This window comes from Gymnoscopelus braueri (assembly GCF_963280865.1).
Source record: "Gymnoscopelus braueri genome assembly, chromosome: 24".
Lineage (NCBI taxonomy): Eukaryota > Metazoa > Chordata > Actinopteri > Myctophiformes > Myctophidae > Gymnoscopelus > Gymnoscopelus braueri.
In genome coordinates this window covers 23,885,872-23,898,890 of record NC_137626.1, presented here as the reverse complement: position 1 = coordinate 23,898,890, position 13,019 = coordinate 23,885,872, and the positions used below count along the sequence as shown (strand labels likewise).

Here is a 13,019-nt window from a genome sequence, read left to right as displayed (position 1 = left end):
CACACACACACACACACACACACACACACACACACACACACACACACACACACACACACACACACACACACAGAGTACATACACACTTATGCACACATGGGTGGATGCACATACTTTATACACACACATATACAGATGTAGGCAGGTTTATGTGCACATGCGTACATGTACAAACATGCACGCGCACACACACACACAAATAAACAAATCACAAGAGAGAAAGACCCCTTTTACAGGGTTGCAAGGCAGGGCTGTGCTAAGCTGTGCCTGTTCCAATAAAGTTCCATCCTCCACTGTAACTGAGGTTTTTCCTGGAACTCTGACAAGCTCACCTCTTTCTCAGTGTGGGTTTAGATTTAATGACCCTGCAGCCAGACTGTGTTTGTCTTGTGACTGGCTAATCTGTTTACTAGTGCAGGGCTCAACTCATTTTCACTTCATTAAAGTCACAGCTTAATGGAAAGGAGGGAAGGGGGGTGGGGAGGTGGAGTATTTGCTGCACGTACCATGAGCGCATGTCTACCATGTTTACTACCTTTCTACATATCTATCAAGTTGGAAATTATCTTTGGAATAATATTTAAAATATTTATATAAACAGCACTTTAGGTAATGATGAAACGATTCATTTGCAACCATGTGTTTGTAGATTGGATTATAAGAGTATTTTTTTCATGATGGAATTATCTTACTTTGCAGGGAAAGAACAGAGGTAAATTCCAGCACTAGTATCTATACCAATCTGTCAGAGTGCACTAGAATAGAATCTAGTCACTGGTTCCCAAACACTAGGTCGGGACTCATTAGTGGGTTGCGGACAAAGTTTTATGGGGTGCGAGTTAATGTTCGTTTTTATTTTTAATTTTTTAAAGCAAATAAAAAAAGCTCAGTGATTTTTCAAAAATAATGCCTACATTTTTAAAAAAAACTAAGAAATTCCATTAATTAGAAAACAAATGTTTAAGAAGCAGTGAAAATTGCCAATCTACAAGCACACAACTCTGCGCAAAGCGACGCATTGTGAGCTTGTAGATCAGCTATTTTAACTAGTTTAGGCCCCGGGGAGGCATGCATTTTTTCTTTTGGGTCTCGAGCAAAAAAGTTTGGGAACCATGGTGGTTAGATAACACGTCACCTTGTGTTCCCTGGTGGTACAGGGACTGTCTTGGAGCGCGGGACCCTTACTGCGGCTGGGACAGGAAGCAGAAGCGATGCACCACCATCGAGGAGAGTTCCAACATGAGCCAATGGAGCCAGAACATCACAGAGTGCCCGGTAAGACGCACACTTAACCCTTTAAGACCGGGAACGCATCTGTGTAATTTTTTAATTTCTTTGGCTATTAAAAAATAGTGCTCATAGTGCGGTTCATTTACAACAGAAATATATAGGTTAATAATACTACTAAATGATGAACTGATCGAATAGTTGAAAAGTATTTTGATCAGTTTCTGGCATCCCTAGTACCTACCTGTCAGTCCAGTGGTTTGCGAGATTAGCTCCGGACACACACACACACACACACACACACACACACACACACACACACACACACACACACACACACACACACACACACACACACACACACACACACACAGAGGCGGCTATCTTCTTGCAGAGCTACGCCGTGTAAATAAAGCCATGGACAGGAAAATGGTCTATTTTGATGTATGATATATGGCTGAAGCTGTGAATAGACAATGACACGTATTGACGACGGTACGGTGCTCTAAATATAGTATGCACACATACAGTATACACATAACAAACTCAAACGACGACAAATAAAACAACACTGTACATAGAACATGGAGTGTGTGCATGTGGCAGAAACCCAGCCTGCTACAGCTACGAGGTGGCTGTAGATGAGTGTGTAGAGAGGCTGTCTGGTAATCAGAAGGTCACTGGATCGCCTCCTGTTCCGCCCATGTCTCAGTGAAGTACCCCCCCCCCCCCCCCAAACGCTCATCATGACCATCTGAGCAGCAAACAGCTGGATGAAAAAACAAAGTGAATTTCTCCCATGGGATTAACAAAGCCCCCCCCCGCCTCCCTGCAGGTGAGGAACCTGACGCAGGATGGCGCCTTCAGCCCCTGGACATCATGGAAAGCGTGCAACCACGACGACGGCGAGGGCTCCAGCAGCAGCTGCATGTGTCGTGCTCGTTCGTGCGACAGCCCCGTGGCTCAGTGTGGAGGGGCGCCCTGTAAGGGCCAGACCATCCAGGTGGCTAACTGCTCCAGGTAAGGTTAACACCCATGTTTAACCACATTAGGGCTGCAACTATCGAGTATTTACTTACTAACTTTTTTGATTAATCAATTGATTAAGCACTTAAGCATTATTTTATACTTAGCCACACCATGCTGTCGTGCAAAAATTGTGAGAATAGCAGATTGACAAGTCGATTGACAACGACATGCCACAAAATAGGGATCGATTATTAATCAATTATTTTGTATTAACTTATAATCGATTAAATAGATGAATTGAATGTCATTAACTGTTGCACCCCTAAACCACACGAACACTAGCATTTCTATTCTGGGGCCAACATGTGAAAATAGCCGAGCTCACCACAAGTCGCAACGTAGATTGAAGGAAAAAGCGTATAGATCCCTGGTGGACCCTATAAGTGTACACGTTTTAAGTGGTTAACATGTTGAAAATGTATCTCCAAGATTGATGTAATATTTTTACATTTTGGGGCAACTTTTTCGGGGGCAATTATTGTTTAGTTATGTATACCTTTTTGCAGTATTGAGTCTGGTTTCATAACGCAAAATAATCGATCAGTGTAGTTATGTAGAGTTTGTTGTTGTTTCTCATTTATTGGCAGCATTTACTGTGATGGCTGAACAGGCCCACTGTGGAATAATAATAATGCTGTATTTGGGTTCCAGGACATTTGTTTTCCGCTTTCTGAGCTTTTTTACCCTTTTATTATCAATTACAAAGCTGAGCGAGCAGCACAGGGGCTCCGCAGACAAAATGGCAATAAGGAAAAATATGAGAGTGATGCATGTAGAATTTTGATGATGTAATTTTAATTCTTTGTGATTGGACAGGACCTACAGCAATAGAATATCTTCCTCCCTGTTATTCTCATCTTGTCCACATCTGACATGGGGTATTTCAGTACAATTTCTCCAGTTAGTATGTCTTATATTTTTTATAATTTACCTTTAAAAAAATGTGCTCATGCCTGATGGCTCAGCCAGTTAGTGCACAGACCAAATACTCCTCATGATCGCAAAGACCCGAGTTTGAATCCTACTGCTATCTCGTCTTGCATTTCACTCCTCTCTCTATCCTTGGTTTCCTGTATCTCTATACACAGATCTCAAATAAAGCATTAAAGATTCAACAAAATAAATCTTGGACATTGGACATACTCGTCTTTTACACTATTATATTTCTTGAATCTCTTGACATTTCTCGACTCTCCTGACTGCCTTGAGTATAGCGAATCAATCATTTCAATCATCTCTAATGAACTCAAATCTTAGAATAATTGACCAATGTTCAAACTGCCTTTTTGAATATTCCAAGGAAGCATCACATAATGACCTGCCAGCTCTTTTAATGCCCCACATTCATCACTGCTCTGTAATATAGGAATAATTTCAGAGAGGTCATTCCTTACTGTGATAATGGATTCAACAATTTACCAAAGTATCCATAATTACCTGACAAAGACGTCTGACAGATGTTCGCTGGTTCAGACCTCCTCTCTCTGAATCCACATGCAAAGTAAGCTGGCCTCTGCCATGTGCCTCACTCAGCCCATCTTTCTAAACTGTAATAAAGAAAATAGGGAAGGAGTTGGACACTGCATACTGTTAAAATTGTCCTCTGATCCTCTGACACCGGTCACGTAAAGTAACTGCTCCAAAGGCTTGAACAAAAAGGTACAGAGAAGCAGCGTTTAGCTATTATTTCCCTGAACTTTGGAATAGTCTGCCGGGGGATCTATGGGTCCCTGAATCTGTGGACATTTTAAAAATAAATTGTAGAGTTTTTTAGCATTGCAGTAATCATTATTTTCTGTGAAGCACGTTGTGTTGCAGTTGCTGTATGAAATGTGCTATACAAATAAAGTTTGATTGATTGATTTATTGATTGATTGATTGAATGATTGATTGTTTGATTGATAATAAAAAAGTGTGCACAAGCAGTAAGCACCATATGTAAAAAGAGTTTCATAACAAATTAGATACTTGCTCACCAACAAACTTAAAGCACAGAAATGGAGACTTCTTAGATGAAATGCTAAACGTGTGCACAAATAGCATGTCATTAGTCCCCACTCCCCTGCATGTACTGTGCATGTACAATACAAGCGAGATGAAATGGGGGTTCACTCATGGATCATTTGACATTCCGTCAATGTGCATGCAAAGCTTGTGTGGTGAGGGTGTGAGAGTGAGCGTGGCGGGCGAAAATTGAATTGCTCTTTTACAGGAAGCGTAGATCGAATCAGAGAACAAGACACTGTCAGACAAAGAGGCACTCAGACAAATTGGGGGAAAGGTTTTTGTCATGCTGTTGTCGAGGCCCTGGATGGATTCCCGGTTGTCTGTCGTGTTCCTTAACTAGGGGGTCGATAAACCAACTCTAAATGAGGAATATATGGGTGTTATTTATTGTACTTGGTGGTTCCTGACTTTGTGGTCACTGTGCAATAATTGAGTTCTTATTGGTATATTGTGTTTTTCAAACTTGATTTTGTGCTTTAAGCTAATTATAATTACTGTAGCTAATTATACTTAGTCCTTTTATAATTAGTAATTATAAACGGACCATTTATTTATTTATTATTTTACACTTTAACCACTTAAAACCTATAAAAACCTCTTTTACCAGGCTCCCCCAGGGGTCTGTACTTTGTCACGTCCCTTGTTCCCTCTACACCAAATCTCTGAAATAGCCGATCTCCAAGCTTGTAGTTATTAGTATTTATGTAGTTATTATGTAGTTATCGTCTATCGTCTATTCAACTATTTTTGTCAAATGTTCGCCTATGCCCAGAATAGGGATGCAAAGGTTTGTGAGAGTAAGATTAACACAACAGGATTTTAGGGTGTGGGGTGAATGATTGGTCCTCACCTCACTTTACTTCAGCCTTACGGCTCATGCAGAGGGAAGCCAAGCCAAGGGGGGTGGAGACTGGAGACTGCTGTGATTACAGCCAGATCTTTAATGTATACGTTGAACTGAGATTGAGCCCCTGTCTCACTCCACAGGCCCAAAGATGAAGTACTGCATCCTACCCAAGTCTATCTTGTAATACCTCAAAATTTCATACATGAGAATTTAAACACCTCATATATTTCCACCTCTCGTACCTTTACTCAGTTCTTTTTGCATGTCCAAAGCAGCCTTGCGATTCCAGTGTAAAGTCCAAAACTTGTGCAAAGCTGACTTATCAGGGCCTCGTTTATAAGCAGGGACTCAAGGTGAATAAAATAGAGTCGTGTCATTTTAGCTACATATAGCAACATAGGTTTTTCTGAAATCTCTTAGGATTTAGAACAGTGGTTTAGAACAGTGGTTTAGAACAGTGGTTTAGAACAGTGGTTCTAAACCACTTCAGCAGATATACAAGCTCACAGCGAGTCACTACTATTTTGAGATGGGGGTCCGGGGCCAAATACATATCATTTTGGTGGTCCTTGACGTGAAAAAGTTTACCACTGATGATATAGCAACATACGTTTTTCAGAAACCAGTTTAGAAGATTTTTGTAGATGCGTTCCTGGATTGAATGGGTTAATGGGTTAAGAGTCTAAACTCTGTATGGTACAAGTGTACAGAGGGAAGAATGCAACCCCGCCGTCTGCTCTTGTTCAGTGTATTGAATACATGGGTCGATTCTGCATTCCATCATACTAGATCTGTCTGTGTCTGTGGTGTAATTGCTCTCTGTTCTCTTGTTCTCTCTCTCCCTCCCTCCCTCTCACTCTCTCTCCTTGTCTCCTTCCTACTCATCGTGGCCTGGCCCTCGCTATCTCTTCTCACTTTTCCATTAACCCCTCTCTCTCTTCTTTCTCCTTCTCTCTGCTCTTTATCTCTCTCTTCTCTATCTTTCTTCTCTCATTCTTCTCTCTTCTTTCTCTCTCCTCTCTCATGCCTCCTCTCTTACTTCTCGCTCTATCTTTTCTCCACTCTCTCTTCTCCTTCTCTTCTCTCCTTTTCTCCTTCTCTCCCTCCCTCCCTCTCTTTCTCTCTTTCTCTCTTTCTCTCTTTCTCTCTTTCTCTCTTTCTCTCTTTCTCTCTTTCTCTCTTTCTCTCTCTCTGTCTCTCTGTCTCTCTGTCTCTCTGTCTCTGTCTCTGTCTGTCTCTGTCTCTGTCTCTGTCTCTCTCTCTCTCTCTCTCTGTCTCTCTATCTTTCCCCACCCTGCAGGAATGGAGGCTGGACTCCATGGTCATCTTGGGGCCAGTGCAGTACCAGCTGTGGCATCGGCTTCGAGGTTCGTCAGCGTTCCTGCAACAACCCATCGCCGCGGCACGGCGGCCGCGTCTGCGTGGGCCAGGGCCGAGAGGAGAGGTGAGAGGCACCTTTTAACCTTCATCCCACCAAATCTTGAGGCGAATAAAGAAACTGCACTCAGCTCAAGATTTGCCATTGACCTTTGACTTCATTCAAAGGTCAATGGTCACATCTTGAGGCAAATGTGGGAGCAGTACACACTGTACTGTTTAAAGCTGCAATCTGGAACTTATTTGAATAAATACATTGTTATTTGAACCAATCTGTAAGGAAGAGTATGTTAATACAATATAACTACCACATCTGCAGTGGTTGGAGGTGGTCTCACTACTCTGTTTGGTTGGACACCTATTGGTTGACGAGCAGTACTGCCTGTAGCACATAAGCATAATAATACATCCTCTGGCCAAGCAGGGATTCCGTCTCGGAAGAGCAGTAGAAATGTGGTCTCCCACACGAAAAATAGTGGTTCAAATACCGGGTAGGACATGAAGTTTACGGATTGCAGCTTTAAGTAAGGGTCTTCTTCTCTCTATCCTCTCTATCTGGCCTAACCGTCTGTCTGTCTGTCTGTCTGTCTGTGTTTTGTTCCCCAGGCTGTGCAATGAGAAGGTCCCGTGTCCCCAGCCTGTGTTGTGGACGGCATGGGGGTCCTGGGCCCGCTGCAGTGCTGACTGTGGAGGAGGGGTCCACTCCAGGACCCGGACCTGTGAGAACGGAAACAGCTGCCCCGGATGTACCATGGTATATATACCTCACCACAGTATTACATCATGAGATAGGATGTACCATGGTATATCTCACCACATTTACATTACATTACAGTCATTTAGCAGACGCTTTTATCCAAAGCGACTTACAATAAGTGTATTCAACATAGGTAGGGAACGAAAACTACTAATCACCAGAAGTCTTTAGTGCATTTTCTGCAAAAACAAGCAACCAAGAGTATACCTAGCGCTAAGGTAAAAGTGCAATATATCAGCTACCTATTTCCTTAAACAGATGAGACAAAATAGCTAAATCAAATGAGCATGAGCTAAAACAAATATGTGTATCGACTAAACAAGATCCAATAAACAATACAACAATAGAAAACAAGCGTTCGTATAACTAGTTAACAACAAGTAGGTCAGGCAGAGAGGAAGGGTAGTGTTTCCTGAAGAGGTGGGTTTTCAGCCTGCGGCGAAATATGGGCAGTGACTCTGCTGTCCTAACATCAGTGGGAAGTTCATTCCACCACTGTGGGGCCAGAACAGAAAAGAGTCGTGACCGTGTGGATCGGCCAGAAGGACCCTTGAGTGACGAGGCAATCAGTCGCCCCGAGGTGGCAGACCGAAGTGGTCGGGCAGGGGTGTAGGCATCGACCATAGCCCGGAGGTAAGAAGGAGCTGTTCCTTTCACTGCCCTATAGGCTAGCACCAGGGTTTTGAACTGGATGCGAGCTGCTACGGGGAGCCAGTGTAGAGAACGGAGAAGGATGGTTGTGTGGGAGAACTTGGGGCGGTTGAACACCAGACGAGCCGCAGCTTTCTGAACCAGCTCCAGAGGTCTGATGGCAGATGCCGGAGCACCAGCAAGGAGGGAGTTGCAGTAGTCCAGGCGGGAGATGACGAGAGCCTGGATAAGCACCTGGGCTGCCTTCTCCGTGAGGAGGATGTTATTACATCATGAGATTGGATGTACCATGGTATATATACCTCACCACAGTATTACATCATGAGATAGGATGTACCATGGTATACCTCACCACGTTATTACATCATGAGATTGGATGTACCATGGTATATCTCACCACAGTATTACATCATGAGATAGGATGTACCATGGTATATACCTCACCACAGTATTACATCATGAGATAGGATGTACCATGGTATATACCTCACCACAGTATTACATCATGAGATAGGATGTACCATGGTATACCTCCACCACGTTATTACATCATGAGATTGGATGTACCATGGTATATACCTCACCACGTTATTGTCTCCGCCAGGCCGAAGGCCTGGTGGAGAGTATGTTTTACCCTCCGTGTGTGTGTCCGTCTCAGCCAAGCTAACATTGGTCAAGATTCACGTGACACGTGACAATATGTAATATAAATAGGTAAGACAGGATTAATTTTCTTTGTGTTGACCAATTTCATATGGCAGCCATTTTGCTCTTGCGTCATACCCAGAGTATGACGTAAGTCGTAAGAGAACAAGACCAGGAGACCTGGTTCTGCCAGACCCAAAATGAAGTCCTAGTATGTAACACACCTACAAACCACTTTATTCCTGAAGTTCATGATGTCATGAATAGTTCGTGACGAAAGGGGACGTCACAAACTTTTTTTTGGCTGGGGCCGGAGGACAAATGAGGACGCCATGTATGGACGAAACAGATACAAAGCCTCATGTAAGCCATACCTTTTGGGTCTGGCAACAAGACCGACCAATACATTTTTATTCAACCAATCATCCCGATGATGGTGGCAGAGTGACCTGCTGAAGCAGGTGGTGCAGTGCCTCTGGTGTTAATCAAAGCCCAGACCATTGTGGTGGTGTCGGCATTAATTTATTGATTTAAATCAATACATTTATATTCAACCAATCAAATAACTTCATATTATACGGTTATGGCTGAGTCGTGGTGACATCATGGGGATGACACAGGCACGCCACTAGGCCCGGTATAAAAAGGACGAGCACACTCACAGGTATAGTCTTTGAAGTATCACGGTGACCGACTCGCTTTGACTAAATCCAAAACGGAAAACATCTCTTCAGCCTGTTTCTAGTCGACTCTACTCGTGATTCACTGGAGTTTTCGAGACCGTCTCTAGCTGTCATCGAGCGAGACATCTCATCTGGGTTGAGTCCTAATTGAACATTTACCGTCGCCGGTCTTCACTCAACCAAACAAACCTCAGCTGAACTCCCGATCCTATTCTTTTCAGCTGGTGTGTCAGATGTTGCACTGGACAGTGAATCGGAAAGAAGCACCAACTGGGGCTGCAGTGACAGTGGGGTACAAGGTGTACTCATTTGGAGGGAGTTACCCCAAATCTGAACCTCTAAAGGATCCCATCAACGTGTACGTCTTCAACACAGTGTCTCTGAGATGGAGGACGTTGCCCCCAGTGAAAACTAGAAAAGGAGAATGTCCCCCTGAAGTCCCCTGCATGCTCCGGGACCACACTGCTGTGCTGATAGAAGATACCATCTACATCTGGAGGGGACGGGATATGAATTATAGGCAATGCAACAGCGTGCTTTATGCATTTGATGTCGACACCCACACGTGGTTCAGGCCGAGGATTTCTGGGACTGTTCCAGAGGGGAGGGTGGGCCACTCAGCCTGTGTCTTGGGGAAGGTCATGTATGTCCATGGAGGATACAATCTGACTAGATTTATTAATGACATGTACACGTTAGACACCACCACAATGGTCTGGTCTTTGATTAACACCAGAGGCACTGCACCACCTGCTTCAGCAGGTCACTCTGCCACCATCATCGGGACAAAGATATTTGTATTTGGGGGCTGGTCACTTAGGGCCAACATCATAGTGTTTGACACAGAGACCAACTGCTGGCTGAGAACGCCTTCTGCACAGTTTCACTGGAGTCGTTCAGCTTTTACCTACAATGGAGAGCTTTACATAATTGGTCGCAAGAACTATGACCAGACCTTCAATGATGTGTGGAAATTCAATCCAGAGACCTTCTCCTGGAAGGAGGTCAAGTCCAAGGGAAACGGTCCGGGTCCAATGCGCAGCATATGCTGTTTATACGACATCCAACCATGCTGTTGCATGGTGGGATGTCGTATAATCCTCTTTGGAGGAAACATGTCCGATGACCTGTTTATCTTAGATCTGAGTCCTAGTCTGAAGACGTTATGCAAGCTAGCAGTTATTCAGTATGATCTGGAGCACTCTGAACTCCCACACAACATCAGATGGGAACTGGCAGCCATGACTGATAGAACTCGAAATGTTCGCATTAAAAGAATATATATTCAAATATTTGCACGCATTTTCACGATGCTTTCACGATACTTTGGCTATATCACTTTTTGATTTGAGCTAAAAAGCATTATTCTAAACTTTGGCTATTCAAAAATAGCAGATATACAAGCTCATAGCGCGGCACTCGGTGCCGCGCTACGAGCCTGTAGATCTGCTAAAATAATGCTTTTTAGCTCAAATCAAAAAGTGACACAGATGCGATTGGTTGAATATTAATTGATTGATTTAATAGTGTGGGTGTCCTCCCCCAGATGCTTTTGTACACAGTAAGATGTCATTTCCTGTATTCTGGTGCATTTGAACTTATTCAGTGCCATTAAAAAACATTGTGTAGTTTTGAGTGACTTCACTCACCTTTGACAAATCATAGAATATTATGCTTCACAGCGATCGACCCGCCGATCGTGGTAAAAGACGTAGCGGGGTCTCATACGCTCTGAGAGAAAAGGTTGGCCAGCCCGCGATCGTCCATTCTATATATACGGGCAGTTGAATGAGGAGTGCTGTTCCCCCACAACAACAGAAAGGAGAGAAAAAGGCGTTTTCATTTTTTTTCATTGGTGTTTTTTTGCCAGACCCAGGGGGTCGGCCTACAGGAGGCTTTGTCGGTCGGTCGACCACACCTACACACCTACAAACCACTTTATAACTGAAGTTCATGATGTCATGAATAGTTCGTGACGAAAGGGGACGTCACAAACTTTTTTTTGTTTGGGGCCGGAGGACAAATGAGGACGCCATGTATGGACGAAACAGATACAAAGCCTCATGTAAGCCATACCCTTTGGGTCTGGCAAAAATGTATATGGTCATTTACAAGCCCTGTCAGCTCCCGAGTCAGGATTCAAATCATCTCACCTCAAAGATATTGTTTGTTTGCTCAAGTCTGCACCAGAGTCAAGTGGTAGGGGATTCTACATTAGCCATGACGGAATATCAAATGCATTGTGTCGCCGTTTTATTGCTTTTCAGCTGTAGTTATTAACAGCAGCAACAATATGAGCACTCAGCAGTTTCACTGTACTGAGTGAAATTAAATGTTCTCTTTTCAAAGGATGTCATAAATTTAATACATTTTAATAAGCATCTTTAATCGTACATTTTATACGGGATAACAAATCTGAATGCTCCTTAAATATTCTAAATGTGTCTACAGTATATTTGTATGGGCTATTATCCAACTGCTCTCTTATGTAAATGTTGTTCTACAGTAAGTACTCTCACAGGCACGGTTGATTGTTCTACTTTGTCATGCAGCCTAGATGGAGCTTTTTGTGTTTTCCTTCCTTTTACGCTATTAACTTTACACAGTCCACAGCGTACATTTCATGTAATCTATTACAATTCATAACAAGTTTGTTTCCGGAATATCGTACGACTGGAAACGAACCGCACCAGGGTTCACTTGGAAGAGGCCCCATATTTTTTAGCAAACCGTGGTGCGCACCCGAGGGGAGGTTTCACACCTAACCACATGAGGGATTCTATCGATCTTCAACAACCTTCCAATAAACAAGCTCTGACATTTACGCATTTGGCCCTCTGTGTGTGTGAGTGTGATCCCCGCCAAAAAACTAAACAAAAACAAAAACAGAAGAGGCTCGCACACTGACAAATAAAAAAATGACGCTCCTTAGGATGCAAAAATAAAAAAAAATTATTATAAGATATATTTTAGCATCCTAAAGAGCCTCATTTTCTGATTTGTCAGTGTGCGAGACTCTTTTTTTGTGGACTTCTCGCACCTCGCTTTAGCTTTAGTAAGCCTTGAGTTAACCCATTAAAACCGGGAAAGCATCTGTGTCATTTTAGATTTTAGCGTTGGCTATTCAAAAATAGCAGATATACAAGCTCACAGTGCGTCACTTTGTGCCACGCTGCTATTTTTTAACATTTAAAAAAAAAAATCTTGAAAGTGTTTGAAAAATCTTTAACTCTCTCAGTGCCACGCCCCGAGATATCCCAAGTTTTTCCCGAGTACCCTCCGTGCCAACACGAGAAATCCCGAGTTTTTACTTTTGACTGTGGTCGCGCTATTCTGTTTATTTTTCATGATCACTTTCGCTTCCTGACTCCTTCAGACTCATTGGGTTCCGGTTTCATGACGCAGATTCCGTTTCCGGTTCTCATTTTTTTCCCGCGTTCATTTCAATGTCATCAATGTGTCGATTTGTTGCTCTCTACTGGTAGAACTGTATTATGGGTTTAAAAACCCAATCAGATTATTTATTTGAATGAAAAATTACAAAATTAAAAAATAAAAAAAAACGCAAATTTCTGGCACTGGGGGAGTACTTTATGAAAATACTCTTGTCACTGAGAGAGTTAATAATTTTTCTCTTCTGGCGGGTCCCTGGCACAAAACATTTTCAGATGTGGGTCCGCGGCCAAATGTCAATTTGGGAGTTTGGGAGAAAAGGTTTGAGAACTACTGATTTAGATTTTTCCCCCCCTCCAGGAGTATAAAGCCTGCAACCTGGAGACCTGTCCGGAGGTGCGTC

At 43.0% G+C, this 13,019-nt stretch overlaps 1 protein-coding gene across 3 annotated transcripts in view; it reads left to right on the top strand.

Moving 5' to 3' along the window:
- The window catches only part of LOC308080143 (semaphorin-5B-like), a 102,932-nt gene that overhangs the window by 72,627 nt on the left and 17,286 nt on the right, over positions 1 to 13,019 (top strand). For all 3 annotated transcript variants that reach the window (XR_013932675.1, XM_080421912.1, XM_080421913.1), the window contains exons 12-16: positions 1,158 to 1,275; positions 2,063 to 2,247; positions 6,411 to 6,554; positions 7,094 to 7,241; positions 12,977 to 13,019. The exon at positions 12,977 to 13,019 is cut by the window's right edge and continues 183 nt beyond it. Coding sequence is in view for 2 of the 3 variants with exons in the window: in XM_080421912.1 (XP_080278038.1) it covers positions 1,158 to 1,275; positions 2,063 to 2,247; positions 6,411 to 6,554; positions 7,094 to 7,241; positions 12,977 to 13,019 (638 nt within the window). In the remaining variant the exon portion in view is untranslated. The remainder of the gene's footprint in view (positions 1 to 1,157; positions 1,276 to 2,062; positions 2,248 to 6,410; positions 6,555 to 7,093; positions 7,242 to 12,976) is intronic.